The sequence below is a fragment of the Carcharhinus amblyrhynchos genome, chromosome 32 (genome assembly GCF_965287045.1).
Source record: "Carcharhinus amblyrhynchos chromosome 32, sCarAmb.v2.hapA, whole genome shotgun sequence".
Lineage (NCBI taxonomy): Eukaryota > Metazoa > Chordata > Chondrichthyes > Carcharhiniformes > Carcharhinidae > Carcharhinus > Carcharhinus amblyrhynchos.
Genome location: NC_137355.1, coordinates 17906270 through 17923082, shown reverse-complemented (window position 1 = coordinate 17923082; position 16813 = coordinate 17906270). Strand labels below are relative to the sequence as shown.

The following is a 16813-nucleotide window of genomic DNA, read 5'->3' as shown; positions in this document are numbered from 1 at the left end:
TACAGTGTCTCCGTGAGACAACACCTGGAGCATTGTGTGCAGTTTTGATCCCCTTTATCAAAGAAAGAACATATTTGCCAAAGAGGGAGTACAGCAAAGGTTTACCTGACTGTTTCCTGGGATGACAGGATTGTCCTACGAGGGGAGATTGGGTCAACTGGGTCTGTATTTACTGGAATTTAGAAAAATTAAGTGGATCTCATTGAAGTGTATAAAATTCTGACAGGGCTGGATGGACTGGACGCAGGGATGCTGACTCGAGCAGCTGGGGGTGGGTGAATCTTAGCTGCATTGGACATACCAAATTCTCCCTCAGTGTACTCGAACAGGTGCCGGAGTGTGGCCATTAGGGAAATTTCATAGTAACTTCATTGCAGTGTTAATGTACGCCGACTTGTGACACGAAGTAATAAACTTTAACATCAATAAATCAAATAAGTAAAAAATTTAGATATACTTCTATATTTTAGAGGGGTATAAGGTGAGAGTGCAGAAGAATGTAATTGCGATAGAGGATTTCCCATGATCACATTGAATGGTGGAACAGGGCTAGAAGGGCTGAATGGCCTGGATGGAGACTGAATTCCCGGACACTCCAGGCCAATCCGGGAGGGTTGGCAACAGTACTAACTCGTACGGCGAGTGAATGAATCAGACCGCCCACCGGTGGATGCACATCTCACGAGATCACCGAAAAGAGGGCGGGGCGGACGGAATTCCCGCGAGATTTCCCGAAAAAGGGGCGGGCGGACAGGAGATCTCAGTGGAGTTCCGGGAAGGGGGCGGGGCGGAGAGGAGATCTCGCAAGAAGTCTGGAAAAGGGGCGGAGCGGGGCGGAATGTGATCTCGCGATAGTTGCGGAAAATGGGCGGGGCGTTGAGCAGATCACGCGAGAGGTGTGGAAATGGGGCGGGGCGGAGAGGAGATCTCGCGGGAAAATGGGCGGAGCGGAGAGGAGACCTCGCGAGAGCTCTGGAAAAGGGGCGGGGCGGAGCGAAGCGAAGCGAAGAGCAGATCTCGCGATAGGTCCGGGAAAGGGGACGGGGTGGAGAGGAGTTCTCGCGAGGTTTCTGTCGGGGGGTGGGTGGAAGGTGTTGGAAAATGTTCGGGCTGCTGCTATGTCCGGGCGGCCGGCGGCTCCCAGCGGCGGCGGTGAGTGTGAGAGACTGAGGGGAGACTCCGGGAGAGGGTACCTGCGGCCTTCAGGTCTCTACCCCGCTTGGTCTCGGCCCGGGCGGAGGCTGCAGCTCACAAGGCCGCATTTACAGCCTCTGGGTCGGGGTCAAAGCGTTCAGGGTCGCAGAGGTACCCTCCCCGCGGGAAGGGGGTGCAGGGCCTGAGATCATGGCTCTGCTACTTACTCTGGCTGTCTGTGGGCCAAAGTGAAAACTGCAGCTGATAAGCTCACCTGAACCGCTCAGAGAGAGAGTTGCATTTCAGTAGCGCCTTTCACATAAAGCTTAAACTTATATATTAGTGTCACAAGTAAGGTTTACATTAACACTGTAATGAAGTTACTGTGAAAATCCGCTAGTTGCCACTCTCTGGTACCTGTTTGGGTACACTGAGTATGGCTGGTGCACCCTAACCAGCACGTCGTTTGGACTGTAGGAGGAAACTGGAGCACTTGAGGAAACCCATGGAGACATGTTCCTGATGCTTTAATCATAGCCCATGACATCCCAAACCCAAAGTGCTGTGTAGTCAGTGTAATGGTTTTGAATTGCAGTCACTTTTGTGTGTCATAGAGGTTTAACTTGTCCATGCTGCCCTTTTGTTTTAAACTCCTAAGCTAATCCCAATTGCCCACATTTGGCCCATATCCCTCTATACCCATTGTACCCATGTAATTATCTAAATGCTTTTTAAAAGATAAAATTGTACCCACCTCTACAACTGCCTCTGGCAGCTTGTTCCAGATACTCATCACCCTCTGTGTGAAAAAATTGCCTGTCTGGACACTTCTGTATCTCTCCCCCTCTCACCTTAAACCTATGTCCTCTAGTTTTAGATTCCATCAGCTTTGGGAAAAGCTATTAACTATCTACCTTGTCTATGCCCCTCATTATTTTATAGACCTCTATAAGGTCGCCCCTCAGCCTCCTATGCTCCAGACAAAAAAAAGTCCCAGTCTATGCAGCTTCTCCTTATAAATCAATCCATCAAGTCCTGGTAGCATCCCAATAAACCTTTTCTGTACTCTTTCTAGTTTAATAATATCCTTTCTGTAATAGGGTGATCAGAATTACACACGGTATTCCAAGTGTGGCCTTACCAATGTCTTGTACAACTTTAACAAGATGTCCCAACTCCTGTATTCAATGTTCTGACCTATGAAACCAAGTATGCCGAATGCCGCCTTCACTCTGTCCACCTGTGACCTCACTTTCAAGAAGTTATGAACATGTACACCTATATCTCTTTGTTCTGTAACTCTCCCCAACGGCCTACCATTAACTGAGGAAGTCCTGCCCTGGTTCAATCCACCAAAATGCATTACCTTGCATTTGTGTAAATTAAATTCCATCTATCCCTGTAGAAATTCGTTAGGATATAGTTTCTATTATTATTATTATTGAACTGATTTGGTAGAACAGATGAGCCAGAAAGATGAACATTAAACCTCTCACCAGGGATGCTGCTGGCCTGTTGAGTATTTACAGCATCTGTTTGTCTTGTGGGTTTTCAACATTTGCAGTATTTAGCATTTGTAGTTGGGAATAAATGCCCTGCGTTCTGTGATATTAAGTCATATTGGTATGGCTGGTGAATTAAGAACATAAGAACTAGGAGCAAGAGGTGAATATGTCAGAGCTGCTTATTCACAGGAAGATCCCATAGTCAGAAAACAACTGACTATTATCTTTGGTGATTGGCGAGAGTACTGGCCAGTGGACCTTTTTGAATCTAATTAAGCAGCAGGTCATTTAGAAAGTGTTACTTTTGAAAATGCATTCTTTCTTACTAAAGTGTTAGTGTGGCACATGTGTTCCATTCCACGGTGAGGGCTGAGCTCTGAACATTACAGCTCCTACACACCTGGGGGCGGTGGCTAATGGGGTTACTGATCTGTTTTTAAACCTAGCAGAATTCTGATGCTTGGGAGCTGGTGCTAAACTCGGTGATTCCTGCGTTGTGCTACCTGTACATTAGTGTTATTCATGTTATCATGAATGTGGATGTGTGGCTTAGGGTAAATCCATGTGTGACTGCGTGGGTGTTTTGCTTTTCTGATTTAAATACTTTCCTAAATTCACATTGAAGCCAAGAGATCTCTCGTCAACTTCAGAAGATTGCAGCAGTAGATTTGTGAATATTTCTGCATCATGGGATAATTCATAGCATAGTAGGGTTTGAATAGAGTGTACTTTTCATGTCAAATGTAGGAAACAATTATGGAATTTGTCCAGGGCAGGCGCTTTGGGACAACTGATTCTTTTTGTTTGCTGGTGCCAATATGTGAAGCTGGCCTAATGAGAACTCTTGCATGGAGCAAGGTGGTTTACCTTAGCAATTCTGGATCACTGTGTGCTGGTCTGTAGTTCCTGATTTTACATTGGATCCCTCAAACCTCAAGAAGCCATTGGATCCCTCAAACCTGTCGCTGTCTGACAAAGTGGAGTTGGCGCATGTGATCCAGGATTTTCATGCCATGATGAATGGGACTGTTATTCCACTCACCTTTTCAGGCAATGCCCCTTTAAATAAGGGGCCCCACTCTTTCGGTTCAAATTGAGTACAAATTGGGAATTAAAATCTTTTCTGCCAACAAATAGCAAAGAATCCTGTCAGTATTCCCAAGGTCAGAGCAGTTGATGAAAAACAAATGATGTCATTGCAAACATATTGACCTGAACAAAGCTGGAGTTGCATGTGCAGAGGTTATGACTTTTTACTCTTCATAAGCATCATTGCAAATATGAGAGACTGAGTTTTTTGCTTGTGTAGCGTCAATGCAGGCAGCATACTGGTTGCAGCAACCCAGGGGCTGAGTATTAAAATTCTGATGTGGCAGGTTGTGAAAATGATTGAAGGAACCTGATTGTTTGCAGGGGTTAATACTAGTAAACACAAGCTTGAAACCTGCTGGGTTCATGCCAGAAAAAAAGCTTGTTCGCTAACATCCATCAAAGATAAGAATCTGCCTGTCCCAATTTACATGAGACTCCAGTTCCATGTTCTGTGGTTGACTCTTGGGGCTTCTGAAGTGGTTTGTCAGAAAAACACTTGTCTGATAATTTTTAAAGTAGGTTATTGCTCAGTTCTACCTTTGATCAATTACCACACCTTTTCTAACGAATGTTAGAGTCGCACAGTTCAGAAAAGGCTCTTCGGTCCACTGAATTGGAACTGACAATAACTAGCACTAAAGTCATGTTAATTCCATTTTCCAGCACTTATCCCATGCCCTTGAATGTTAAATGTATAGTTAATTGTAATTTCCCTTTTGGTACTCCATTATAATTTCCTCACATCTTTGGGCCCTCAGAATGACCTGAGTCACAGAAAGCGTGATATGGAAGAAGGTTGGTTCTCCCAAACCCCAGCAATAGCCCTAGTCCCACATTTCCACTAAGTTCCCAAATCCCTTTGCTTTCAACAATCTTTCTAATTGCTTTGCAATGCTAACATGGTCAGTTTCAGTCACTCACTGACTGCATTGCACAGCTCCTGATTCTAAACGTTTTTCATTTGATCTTGTGGCACCTTGTTCTAGCACTATAACCATTGGAGGTTGTCCTGTTTCTTTCCAAAGTCTACCAGCTTTTCATGTCTCTTATCTCTTTTAATAAAACCAATTAATTTCCTGATTTACCTCTTCCTTACCTATTGCTGCTGATAAAACATTGTTACCTAATGATTTTTGTAACAAGTTTTAAGAGCTCAAACATCATCATGGACTGCAAAGGTTAAAGTGCCTCTAATTGTTTCCCACTCTTCTTATGAACTTTGCTAGGGAGCCACTCTACAGATTTTAGTCACCATCTGGTGATGGTAGTTGTAGGATGTGACAAAGAGCAGCTCCACCACAAATATAAGGATCTGTGATAAGTAGTGAATGGCCTTGTGAGCTCTCAGCTCATACATAGACCAGACATTTGGGCTTGCTAGCTTGTGGAAGGGTATCCAAGCACTTGCTCTGTAGTGCACGCAATAGTAGACATGGGTCTTGTTCAGATAATGACTGTCTATAGTTTCCAATTTTTTAGTATGTGTGCTGCCAAAGCAAGCACAAAAATCAAGCACATGATGCATTTCTAATGTTTACGTATATATGCATTATCCAGAAACTGACTGGACTGCTAGCAGCAGGAACAAATCTTCCTAACACAGGGTGCCAAGGTACCTGAAATTCCTTTACTGTTGTCTCAGAAGAGCTGAGTGGAAGCCTTTCTGACATGTCGTTTAATGCCATGTTGGGCAAATCCTATTTAATTGAAAGTTTGGGACTCAAGACGGAACTGTGTTATACTGAGCACTGCGCTATAGCAGCCAGTGTTAGAGGGATCCCAGTGTAATTGCACACAATTGTTTGACTCAGGAAGGAAGATACATCAGCCAATTATCAGAGAATGTTCCCGTAATTAGCTTGCTATTTATTTCACAAGTCTGCAGTAATTATGCTGCAGTCATTAATCATTTAGCCTGAATGTCCTTGTGAATCGACAACACTGAGACTTGGTGTTGGCAACGATATCAGCTACTGGCTCAACAACACTGAAATCTGATATTGACAATGAGAGCTAGTGTTTGCTTCAATATTGACCTTGGGCTGTTCATATTCCAGGAGGAGATTTTGAACCAAGGTCCTGCCTGTTCTTTCAGGTGAAATTATCCCTGGCACTATTTTGAGAAAGTGTAGAAGTATGAAATTTCATTGTGGCAAATATCCCAACAGTGGGTTTCCTCCCTTCAAATCTTGGCTGCGTTTGGAGAGAGCAGTTTGAGCTACCTAATGCTTGTATGGTTAGAGGTCTGTCACTTGGGAGCAGTTTGTGATAATGAAATGTCACAAGGCAATATCGTTTAACAAAGTGTGTTAATTCTCTATATTTTTACCTTTGTGCATAATCAAGGAGCAGTTCAAAGCTCTATCGTCTTAAATATTGGCTTTCTGAAGTATTATAGTACCACAAATCTCATTGTGATATTATAATATTGAACTTTGATTTGGTCAAAGCTTCCAGAATGTTGAGAGGAACAGGTAGTGTAGTTTGAGAGAAATTAGTTCTGTTGGTTGGTGGGTCGAATCAGATATTTCAGCAGTGAAAAGGGTAAACCTTTCAAGGTGCAAAGAATGGCAGAAGTTTGGAACATTCCTCCACAAATCGCAATTGATACTGCATTGATTAGTTTTAGATTGGAGATTGTAAGTTATGAGATATGGGGTAAAAGTGCTTTATAAGGCGTTAAGCTGCAGATCTGTCATGATCGCACTTGAGTGGTAATCAGTCTCACGGGGCAAGTGTATTCCTGGTAAAAATGCAAGATTTTGTAAGATTCTTCTTTGCTTCCTTTCCAGATCAGCTACTTGCAACGATTTCAAAGCACCCTTGTACTCGCAGAGCACAATAATGAAAAGCTGACTCCTATTACCCTCAATGCCATCACAGCAGCAAAACAGCTGGGTGGAGATGTTAGCTGCTTGGTGGCCGGCACAAATTGTGGCAAGGTAAGACCATATCTTTGAATATTTTTCAAAGACTTATGAAAATTAGAATTGCTGTTGTAAAATTATCTCTGAGACTTTACTGACTGAAAGAGCAACTTGCATTTATATAGCACGTCTGATGTGACAAAATGTAGTTGAGAGTCAACTACATTGCTGTGGCTCTGGAGTCACGTGTAGGCCAGACCAGGTAAGGATAGCAGATTTCCTTCCCTAAAGATCATTAGTGAACCAGATGGGTTTTTCCAACAATCAATAATGGTTTCATAGTCATCAGTAGGTTCTTAATTCCAGATTTGTAAAATTGAATTCAAATTCCACAATGGCAGGATTTGAACCTGGTTCCCCAGATCATTAGCTTAGTGTGTGGATTAATAGTCTAGTGATAATACCACTTGGCCATCACCTCCCCCTTGTTGGTGCAGGCTTGAATGGCCTCCCTCTGCACTGTAGGGATTCTGTGATTCTTATCCATGTTGTTTTTCTGGGCCTTGTTTCAGAGCTGATATTTGCTTATTTGTTACAGGTTGTGGAAGAGGTCAGCAAAGTGCAGGGTGTGAAGAAGATTCTTGTGGCTGAGAGTGACACATTCAAAGGTTTTCTAGCAGGTGGGCATGAATACTGCAGTAGGTTGGTTTCTTTCCCCATAGATGCTGTCAGACTTAAGAGTATTTGCAGCATTTTCTGGTTTTCTTTCATATCTCTAGTATCCACAGTATTTTTGCAATACCACTGTAGGGTTTGATTTTTGTTTTTAACCACGAGTCGGGTACTGATGAAATCAACTTAATGCATCCGCAGAGATTTGGGGACATATTTACTTTGTCGTAAAGTATATAGAAACGTATAAGTAATATAGAAGAAAGAATAGGCCATTCGGTCCTTCAAGCCTGCATGCTATTCATTTTGATCATGGTTGACTATCAAATTCAATATCCTGATTTCCACCACCACCACCCTCCCCCAGTTACATCCACATATCCCTTGATCCCTTTAGCCCCAAGAGCGATATCTAATTTCTTGAAATCAGGCAATGTCTTGGCCTCAACTACTTTTTGTGGTAGTGGATTCCTCAGGTTCAGCACCCTTTGGGTGAAGATATTTCTCCCTACTTCAGTTCTAAAAGGTTTACTCCTTATCCTCAAACTATGACCCCTAGTTCGAGACTCCCTCAACATTGGGAACATTCTTTCTGAATCTACCCTGTCTAACCCTGTTAGAATTTTATAAGTTTCTATGAGATCATCTCTCACTCTTCTAAACACCAATGAATACAATCCTAACTGACTCAGCCTCATTAGAACGCGATAGACCTGTGACATTTTTATCTTTGGCAAGATACTTAAAATGGTTGCACTTCCTCAATGCTCCCTGTGTAGAATGTATTTAGAGCATCTTGTATAATGGATAATCTTTTACATAACTTTTTCAAAAGCACTGCTGTTTAATCAGACTTGGGCTGTTAGTTTCAAGCAGGTAGTCACAAAGCTAGACATTTTTATATTGGAGAAAGGAGGTTTGAAGGCCAGAAGTTCAAGAAAGGCAGCTCACCATCACCTTCTCAAGGACATTTGGGAATGGGCAATAAATGCTGGCCTAGCTAGTGGCATCCACATCCCTTGAATGAATAATCAAAAACTAATTTCTTTAAAACTTTTATATATGACGAAGCAACAGGGTATTTAGGTTCACAACTGTGTATCTGGAATGTGCTGGTACAAAATTCACTGACCAGAAGATGAGAGATTTCCCCTCTTTCCTGATACACACTGTTAACACAAAACAAAACCCAATTATGGCTATGTTGATTAACTCTTTTTATTTAAAAATAATGCTTAATAGATCAGATGGTTTCAGATTCCAACAGTAATTTGTTTTTATTGCTTAATAAATGTCTGGCTGAGAGTGAGCGTGAACTAAGAACTATGTAAAGAAACGTATGTCTGATATTAGGTGCTGTTGCTGGGCTATTGTCATTGACATTGAACAATTGACTAAGTCTGAATGGTGGAAATATGACTTTGGCCCTTTGAGTCCTTTAGTTGTGGTTTAGTAATGACGAGTAGATCGGAAGTGAAGCATTTGGGGCAGACTTTTGTTCAAGGTTGTGGTAGATTGTGCATGGGTTTTGGAAATTGCAGCTTTAAGAGATTGAAAGACTTTTTGTTCAGTTGCTTTCTTGTGATGTTTCTATACTGTCCCTGTGTAGCTGGTGTGTGTTTTCATAGTTTCAATGACCCTGCCTGAAATTTGTTATTGGATGTTGTAACTGGTGGAGCTTTCTGTCTCGTAAGACAATGGTTTGCATTGTGGTGATCAAATCTGTATTGAACATCCTCTGCAGACACTGCCATGCTGAAGTGGGCTCCTGAGCCACAGCAGGTGAAAACTGAGAACGTGCGCTATTCATTAGCCTCTGTTTTCTCTGGACCCTCTTAACCAGCTTGTTTCGCTTGTCCGCTTCAAGTACCCTTCGGTCAGCCTCTGGAGGTCACAATCATCAGTGACTGTCTCCCAGTTTTCAGTGTCAATGTCTGTCACCTTCATATCTCATTGCAGGCATCCTTATGGCGAAGTGGATGTCCAGAACGTAGTGATGAAATGGCCAAGTCACTGTACAGAAAATCTTTGGGTGTACGGCTGTTGTCCATCTGATAAACAGTGCAGATACTATTGGCTTAGCAATGAGTATGTACTGGTGGAATTAACACGTTCCAGGATCTCAGCTGATGATCTTGTACTGCTAAGAGATGCTGAAGATACACCTGAGACAGTGAAGGTGGAAACCGTTTAGGCTTTTCTCTTGCTTAGCATGTGATCGCTCCACTCTGCAGGAGTATGCTGAGTATTGAGGCTTGGTAGACTTGCTGTTTGGTTCTTATTGTTCCGCACTCTCTTACTCAGCTTGTACATAACAGTTGAAGCTTTTGCAATGTGTGTTGATTGTGTTCCCCTCCTGTCAGGGAACACTTCAACAGGGACGGGCATTCAGCGTTTGATCTTCAAGTAATCGTTCTTCAAGGCGGCCTTCATGACACATGACACACGACAACACAGAATTGCCAAGTAGAGAATGATAGCCAAGTTCTGTGCACGTGAGGATGGCCTCAATCAGCATCTTGTGTTCATGACACACTATCTGTAACCCCACAACTTGCCCGGGCTTGCAAAATCTCACTAACTGTCCTGACTGGAGACAATTCACACCTCTTTAACCTGTGCTTAACCCTCTCTCCACTCACATTGTCTGCACCTGTAAAGACTTGATTACCTGATAAGACTCGCATTCCAACCATTATCTTGTAATTGAGTTTGTGTCTGTATATGTCCTGTTTGTGAAAGGAATCCTGCACTCACCTGATGAAGGAGCAGCGCTCCGAAAGCTCTTGATTCCAAATTAGCCTGTTGGACTTTAACCTGGTGTTGAGAAACTACTTATTTAAAATGAAGTCTTTGCATTATTGAAACAGAGCTAAGCTATGCAGGATCTCTCAATAACCCATACTATACTTTCAAGTAATTCCTACCATGTGGGCATAAGCCAACCACAATTGCACTAGATAGCAGGCAAGTAATAAAGCTCTACAACAGTGGTGAAGACAGGGTAGCATCCAATTAAATAGAAGCCTGGTAAGTTTCTTAAGATGTGTAGGCATGTGTTAGCCTCCATTTTTTTAATGAGAACATTCCATCCTTCATCTGATGGTGTGTTTAATTCAATGCATTTTCTGACATGTATGTTTCCCGCCTGTGCATTTGTGTACTTAATGTTCTGCTTTCTGTATCGTTGACAGAGGAGCTGACGCCGCTGGTACTGGCTACACATAAGCAATTCAAATTCACACATATATGTGCAGGAGCTTCTGCCTTTGGAAAGGTGAGTTAGTGAGACATTGCATAGCATTCACAAAGGCCATTAAGCCCAGTAAATCTATGTCATGCGCATAATTGTGTCAGCAGAAATACCAAAGTATTAAACAAAACGCTATTTAAAAAAAAACTTACCAGAAAGTTTTGTTTTTGTAATATTACAAGCCAGTATTTTGGGCTTAAAATGTGCATTGTTTAATTAACTTTGGAATCCAAGTTTGTCTATTCCTTATAATAATTTAAGTGCCATTGTATACGCCTGATTGGCTTCCCCACTGAGGATGTTAGATTAATTACTCTATAATTCCATGCATTTTTAAACGATGAGCTTTAAGCAAGTCATGCTTACTCTGGAAAAAAATCATAGAATTCCTACAGTGCAAAAGGAGGCCATTTGGCCCATTGAGCCTGCACTGACAAGAATCCCACACAGACCCTATTTCCGTAGACATGGCACAATGGTTAGGACTGCTGCCTCACAGGGACCTGGGTTCAATTCCTGGCTTGGGTCACTGTCTGCAAAGCCTGCATTTTCTCCCCATGTCTACGTGGTTTCCTCTGGTTGCTCCAGTTTCCTTCCACAGTTGGGAAGACATGTTGGTTAGGTGCATTGGCCAGGTTAAATTCTTCCTCTATCCCCGAACAGGCACTGGAATATGGTGATTAGGGGATTTTCACAGTAACTTCATTACTTGTGACACTAATAAATAAACTTGAAACTTTGATTTGTCTCAATTCCTGTCTGATCCTTCTGCCAATTACTCTAGTTTCTAATCTGACAGATCTTTATGGAAAAGAAAAATGCACACTTGTTCAAGTAGGGTGAAATTTAATGTTGCTCGTGGCTGGTCAGGTCTTCTAGTTCTTTAACAGAGCCACTTGAATTGCTATAAAACTTCCTGTAGCATTTTCCTGCAATACTTCATCTTGTCTTGGAACTGTCAGCTCACTGGCTTAATGGTATCCCAATTGAATTACAGTGCATTACACAGTGCATTATATTTCATAAGTTGTATTTTATTGGATTAGTTCTGCCCTTCTCCCTAGATCTATTCCATCATTTCTGTGTTTCCCAGCAATATTCTAATTAACTGTCCTCTTCCCACTTGAAAATTATTTTATGCTCAGGTTTTCAACTTAATGTTTCTAATGTAACACAAAGGAAATGGAGGGTAAACTGAGATTGCAATTTTTTAACGAATGCACAGCATGTGAGGATACAAAGAACAAAATGTAGTGTAATCAAACTGAATGTGTCTATATTGTGATTCAATATGCACAGAACAGCAGCATTCTGCTTCAAAGAACACTCATTGAAAGTAAAAGGAATTTGTTAGTAGTTTCCTGTTAAAGGTCTGCTAAGCAGTAAGAATCAACAATCCAGCAGAGCGAAGATCATAAGACATAGGAACAGAATTGGGCCATTCAATCATAGCTGATATTTTTCTCATCCCCATTCTCCTACCTTTTCCCCAGAACCTCTGATCCCCTCAGTAATCAAGAACCTAGCTATCTCTGTCTTAAAGACACTCAATAACCTGGCCTCCACAGCCTTCTGCGGGGAAGAGTTCCACAGATTCAACAGTCTGCAGAAGAAATTCCTCCTCATCTTTGTTTTAAAGGATTGTCCCTTTAGCCTGAGGTTGTGCCCTCTGGTTCTAGTTTTTCCTATCAGTGGAAACATCATTTCCATGTCCATTCTAGCCAGACAGGCCTCGCAATATCCTGTAAGTTTCAATAAGATTCTCTCTTGTGCGCTCTCTCTCGCTCGATATCCCCCCCCCACGTTCTAAATTTTAACGCATACAGACCCAAAGTCCTCAACCATTCCTCATATGACAAACTCCTCATCCCAGGGATTGTTCTTGTGAATCTCCTGTGGACCCTTTCCAAGGCCAGCACATCCTTCCTTAGGTATGGAGTTCAAACTGCTCACAAAACTCTAAATGGGGCCTGACCAGAGCTTTCTACAGCCTCAGAAGTACAAAGAAGGTTGTGAGTACTGTTATGAGGACTAAGATGGCAACTGTTTTGCAAACAGCAAAATCCCATTCATGATGCCCATTTTTGGTGCTACTGGTTCAGGGCAGCATTCTGTCCAGGAATTGGATAATGGTTTTCTGGGTGGCACAGTGGTTAGCAGTACTGCCTCACAGTGCCAGGGAACTGGGTTTGATTCCCTGCTGAGCCACTGTCTGTGTGATGTGTGTACATTCTCCCCTTGTCTGTATGGGTTTCCTTTGGATGCTCAGGTTTCCTCTGAAAGGCGTGCTGGTTAAGGGCATTGATCTGAACAGGTGTCGGAATGTGGAAACTAGGGGATTTTCACCTTAGCTTTATTGCACTGTTAATGTAAGCCTTACTTATGACTAAAACTTTGTTTTAAAAAAAAAACTTTATTTTCCAGCTCAAGGGTAACCTGTTAGGAAATGAGGTGGCGTAGTGGCAATGTCATTGCACTTGTAATTCACAGGCTACAAGTGGTGGAATTCTGTTAATAAGTCTGGAATATAAAGCTAGTCTTAGATCATGAAATGATCACGGATTGTATTTTTTAAAAAAAACCCATCTGGTTCACTAATGTCCTTTAAGGAAAGAAAGCTGCTGTCTTACCCAGTCCGGTCTGTGTGTGACTCTAGAGCCACAGCAATGTGGTTGACTCTTTACCGCCCTCTGAAATAGCCTAAGAAGTCACTAAGGGCAGCATAGTGGTTAGCACTGCTGCCTCATGGCGCCAGGGACCCGAGTTTGATTCCCTGACAGCTTGGGTCACTGTCTGTGCAGAGTCTGCACATTCTCCCTGCGTCTGCGTGAGTTTCCTCCGGGTGCACCGGTTTCCACCCACAGTTCAAAAAGATGTGCTGGTTAGGGTGCATTGGCCATGCTAAATTCTCCCTCAGTGTACCCGAACAGGTGCCAGAGTGTGGCGATGAGGGATTTTCACAGTGACTTCATTGCAGTGTTAATGTAAGCCTAGTTGTGACTAAATAAATTCTTAAAAAAAACTTTTACCCTATTAATTCCCTTGACATGGGCAATTTAGTATGGCCAATTCACCTAACAGCATCCACCTGACACTAATAAATAAATTTTAATCCTTATGTTAGGGATGAGCAACAAATGATGGCCTCGCCAGTAGATCTACATCCTGAAAAGAAACCAAGGCTGGGACAGATCGTCTTCCCACCAGCTGTTTATTTGCTGGTTTGTCCTTTAGTAAAAAATATAACCAAATAAATTTGGCATTTTAAGCAAAAAATACACCTTTGATTATTCTACTTAATTTGGAAAGTTTATTTTCAACTTTTCATTTGTTTACAGAATCTAATTCCTAGAATAGCTGCTAAACTTGATGTTGCTGCCATTTCTGACATCACTGAAATTAAAGACCCAGAAACGTTTGTTAGGACTATTTATGCAGGTAGGTACAGGGTGAACGCAGTCACTGACATGCTGTTTCAATGGTGTAAATGACTTGTAATTAGTTATTATGCCTTTTTCCAGAATGTAAAATCTAACATTTTTTGAAGAGTTATTTGTGTTCTCTTGCATTATAGAAAAGATTCTGGCATGGCACCAAAGAAACATCCATTTGAGGTTATGTTGCTACATTCCTTTCATCTGCTCCACAGAGCCTTTTATTTACCTTTAAATTGTAATAACGCCTGGTATTAGAACACAGGAGCAACTGTCATTAGTTACTTCCATTGCCAGAAACCAGACTGTGTTTCATACCTCATTAATTCCAGCAACTTGCATCACCTTTACCTTGTAAACAGTGAAACTTCTTAATCTGGCAATGCAGTGGTTAGCACTACTGCCTCTCAGAGCCAGGGACCCAGGTTCAATTCCAGCCTTGGGTCACTGTCTGTATGGAGTCTGCATGTTCTCCCCATGTCTGCATGGGTTTCCTCCACAGTCTGAAAGATGTGCAGGTTAGCCGCATAGGCCATGCTAAATTCTCCCTCAGTGCACCTGAACAGGTACTTGGGTGTGGTGGCTAAGAGATTTTCACAGTAACTGCATTGCAGTGTTAATGTAAGCTGACTTCTGACACTAATAAATGAACTAAAACTAATGCACTTCCAATATCTACATGGAAGGAGGTGTTTGTTCATTGGACCAGACACTAGGATGTTAGAGAATGGAACTGAAGGTGAGGTGGGTTTTGTGGAATTTGAACATGGGGAGCAACAAAGCAAGGTAGAGTTATTTTGGAAAAGCATTGAGGTGTATTATGTTTCATTGAAGGTTCCACTAATGATTTTGAATATGGGTTTGTAGCACACTGCCCTGGTTTAGAAGAGTGGCTGGCGAGAGATAGGATTTAGGCATTAGAGAAGTGATAGATGAGTGGAGCATGGAGGCATTGCTAAAGGAGGGGAACCATTTGAGGTTGACCAAGGTTAGGAGCGCTTGATGTGCAATAGGGTGTGAGTGGCAGATTAGTATAATAAGAGTTAATCTTATTGGAATGTACAAGACCCTGAGGGGACTTGACAGGGTGGCTGCTGAAAGAATGTTCCCCCTTGTGGGAGATACTGGAGGACACAGTTTAAAGATGGGGGGGTCTCTGATTTCAGATAGGGATGAGGAAGCCTGTGTTGTTCTGTTCCACAGAGGCTGGTGGAGCCAGGGGCATTGAGTATTTTTAAGGGGAAATTAGACTCTTGACCAGCAAGAGGGAGTCAAAGAGTATAGGGGTAGTTCCAGGAAAGTGGAATTGAGGCCACAATCAGATCAGCCACAATTTTATAAAATGTTGGATTAGACTCGGGGCTGAGTGACCTACTATTCCTAATTTGTAGATTCCAGATGAGTCGAAGTTTGTGGTGCATAATGGCCGGTGAGTTGAATATATAAAAGAAGGAGAATCCAAGAAAAATTTTCAGTAGTGGTAGAATGAGGTTGGAACTGATGCAGGTGATCCTTTTGACTAAGCTTGCAATTTCCCTTGTCATCCATGGTCCCCGAATCCTGCCATTTCTAAACTTCATTTTGTGGGGATGTGTCTGTACTGTACTTCAATAAATTGGCTTCAAAAGCCTCCCACATGCTAGACGTAGATTTACCCTCAAATAGCTGCTCCAAATCCATGTTCCCTCGTTCTGTCTAATTTGGATGCAATTGGCCCTCGCCCAATTAAGCCCCCCCATCCGAGGGCCATTCTTACCCATGACTACGAAATCTTAGGGAATTATGGTTGCTAAGCCCAAAATGCTCCCCCACTGAAATGTGGATCGCCTGACCTGGCTCATTCCCCAGTATCAATTCTAGGATGGTCCCCTCTGGGATACTGGTTTCCTGAGGATGTATTCTTAAACGTGCTTACGATTGATAATTCACAAACTGTTTTTTGGAGTTCAGGTTCCAAAAGTCCACCTTGAAGTCTGAGCGGTTTTTCTCTGTTCTTAACTCTTGACTTTCTGCAGGAAATGCTTTGTGCACAGTAAAGTCTGGTGATGAAGTGAAAGTGTTCTCTGTACGAGGGACATCTTTTGAAGCTGCTGCTGTGAATGGAGGAGATGCAAGTTCTGAAAAAGGTAAATGGCAGACTCTGAACTTTGAAAGACTGTTTTTTGGGCCCACTTTTAGGCTTGAGCTAGTTAATGCTTGACAGCATTACTCCAGCTTGCGCTGCCGTCATTCCTTAGTTGCATATAAACTTGAATGAGCTTCACGCGGTGCAAATACATTGTGAAAACATGAGCAGTGTTAAATGGGAAAGCTCAGCAGCCAATTGCTAAGCCCTTACAAACTGCAAATAAGGTAATTGATCAAATAATGTCTTCTGGTGTTGTTGGCTGAGAGGAATAATCTCCAGAATGCTGAAAGAACTCTCCAGTTCTGAGTTGTTTCATGAGGTCTATTCTGCACATCCGAGCAGGCAGACAAGTCCTTGGTTTTAACATCTCTTGAAAGACAGCACCTTTGTCACTAGCACTCCAAGTTCTGTGCTGAAGTCAGTCTCGGTTACATTTTCCAGCCCTGGAATGGGGCTTGATCCCTCAATCATCTAAATGTTATGGTGCCAGCTGAACTAATCTTACATCAGTGGATTATAAAGTGAAATTTATCAACTGAACCAAGAGTTGGTTGGAAGGTCGCATTCTATGAATTGGGTTAGTGCTCACTAGGACACTAGTGTAGCTTTTCTCTGCTCCTCACCTCGTAAGGTGCTTAATTCTATCCAATTTCCTGTACACAGTAAACTCCTGCCATTTGCAACCCTTTGGCAAATTTGTCTGCCTGGACCAAAGGGTTTGTACACCA

At 42.4% G+C, this 16813-nt stretch overlaps 1 protein-coding gene across 1 annotated transcript in view; it reads left to right on the top strand.

Moving 5' to 3' along the window:
* Positions 1 to 1038: 1038 nt before the first annotated feature.
* The window catches only part of etfa (electron transfer flavoprotein subunit alpha), a 48214-nt gene continuing 32439 nt past the window's right edge, over positions 1039 to 16813 (top strand). The window contains exons 1-6 of the mRNA XM_080216053.1: positions 1039 to 1152; positions 6524 to 6673; positions 7197 to 7278; positions 10465 to 10547; positions 13862 to 13961; positions 15973 to 16083. Coding sequence (XP_080072179.1) covers positions 1102 to 1152; positions 6524 to 6673; positions 7197 to 7278; positions 10465 to 10547; positions 13862 to 13961; positions 15973 to 16083 — 577 coding nt within the window. The 5' untranslated portion in view covers positions 1039 to 1101. The remainder of the gene's footprint in view (positions 1153 to 6523; positions 6674 to 7196; positions 7279 to 10464; positions 10548 to 13861; positions 13962 to 15972; positions 16084 to 16813) is intronic.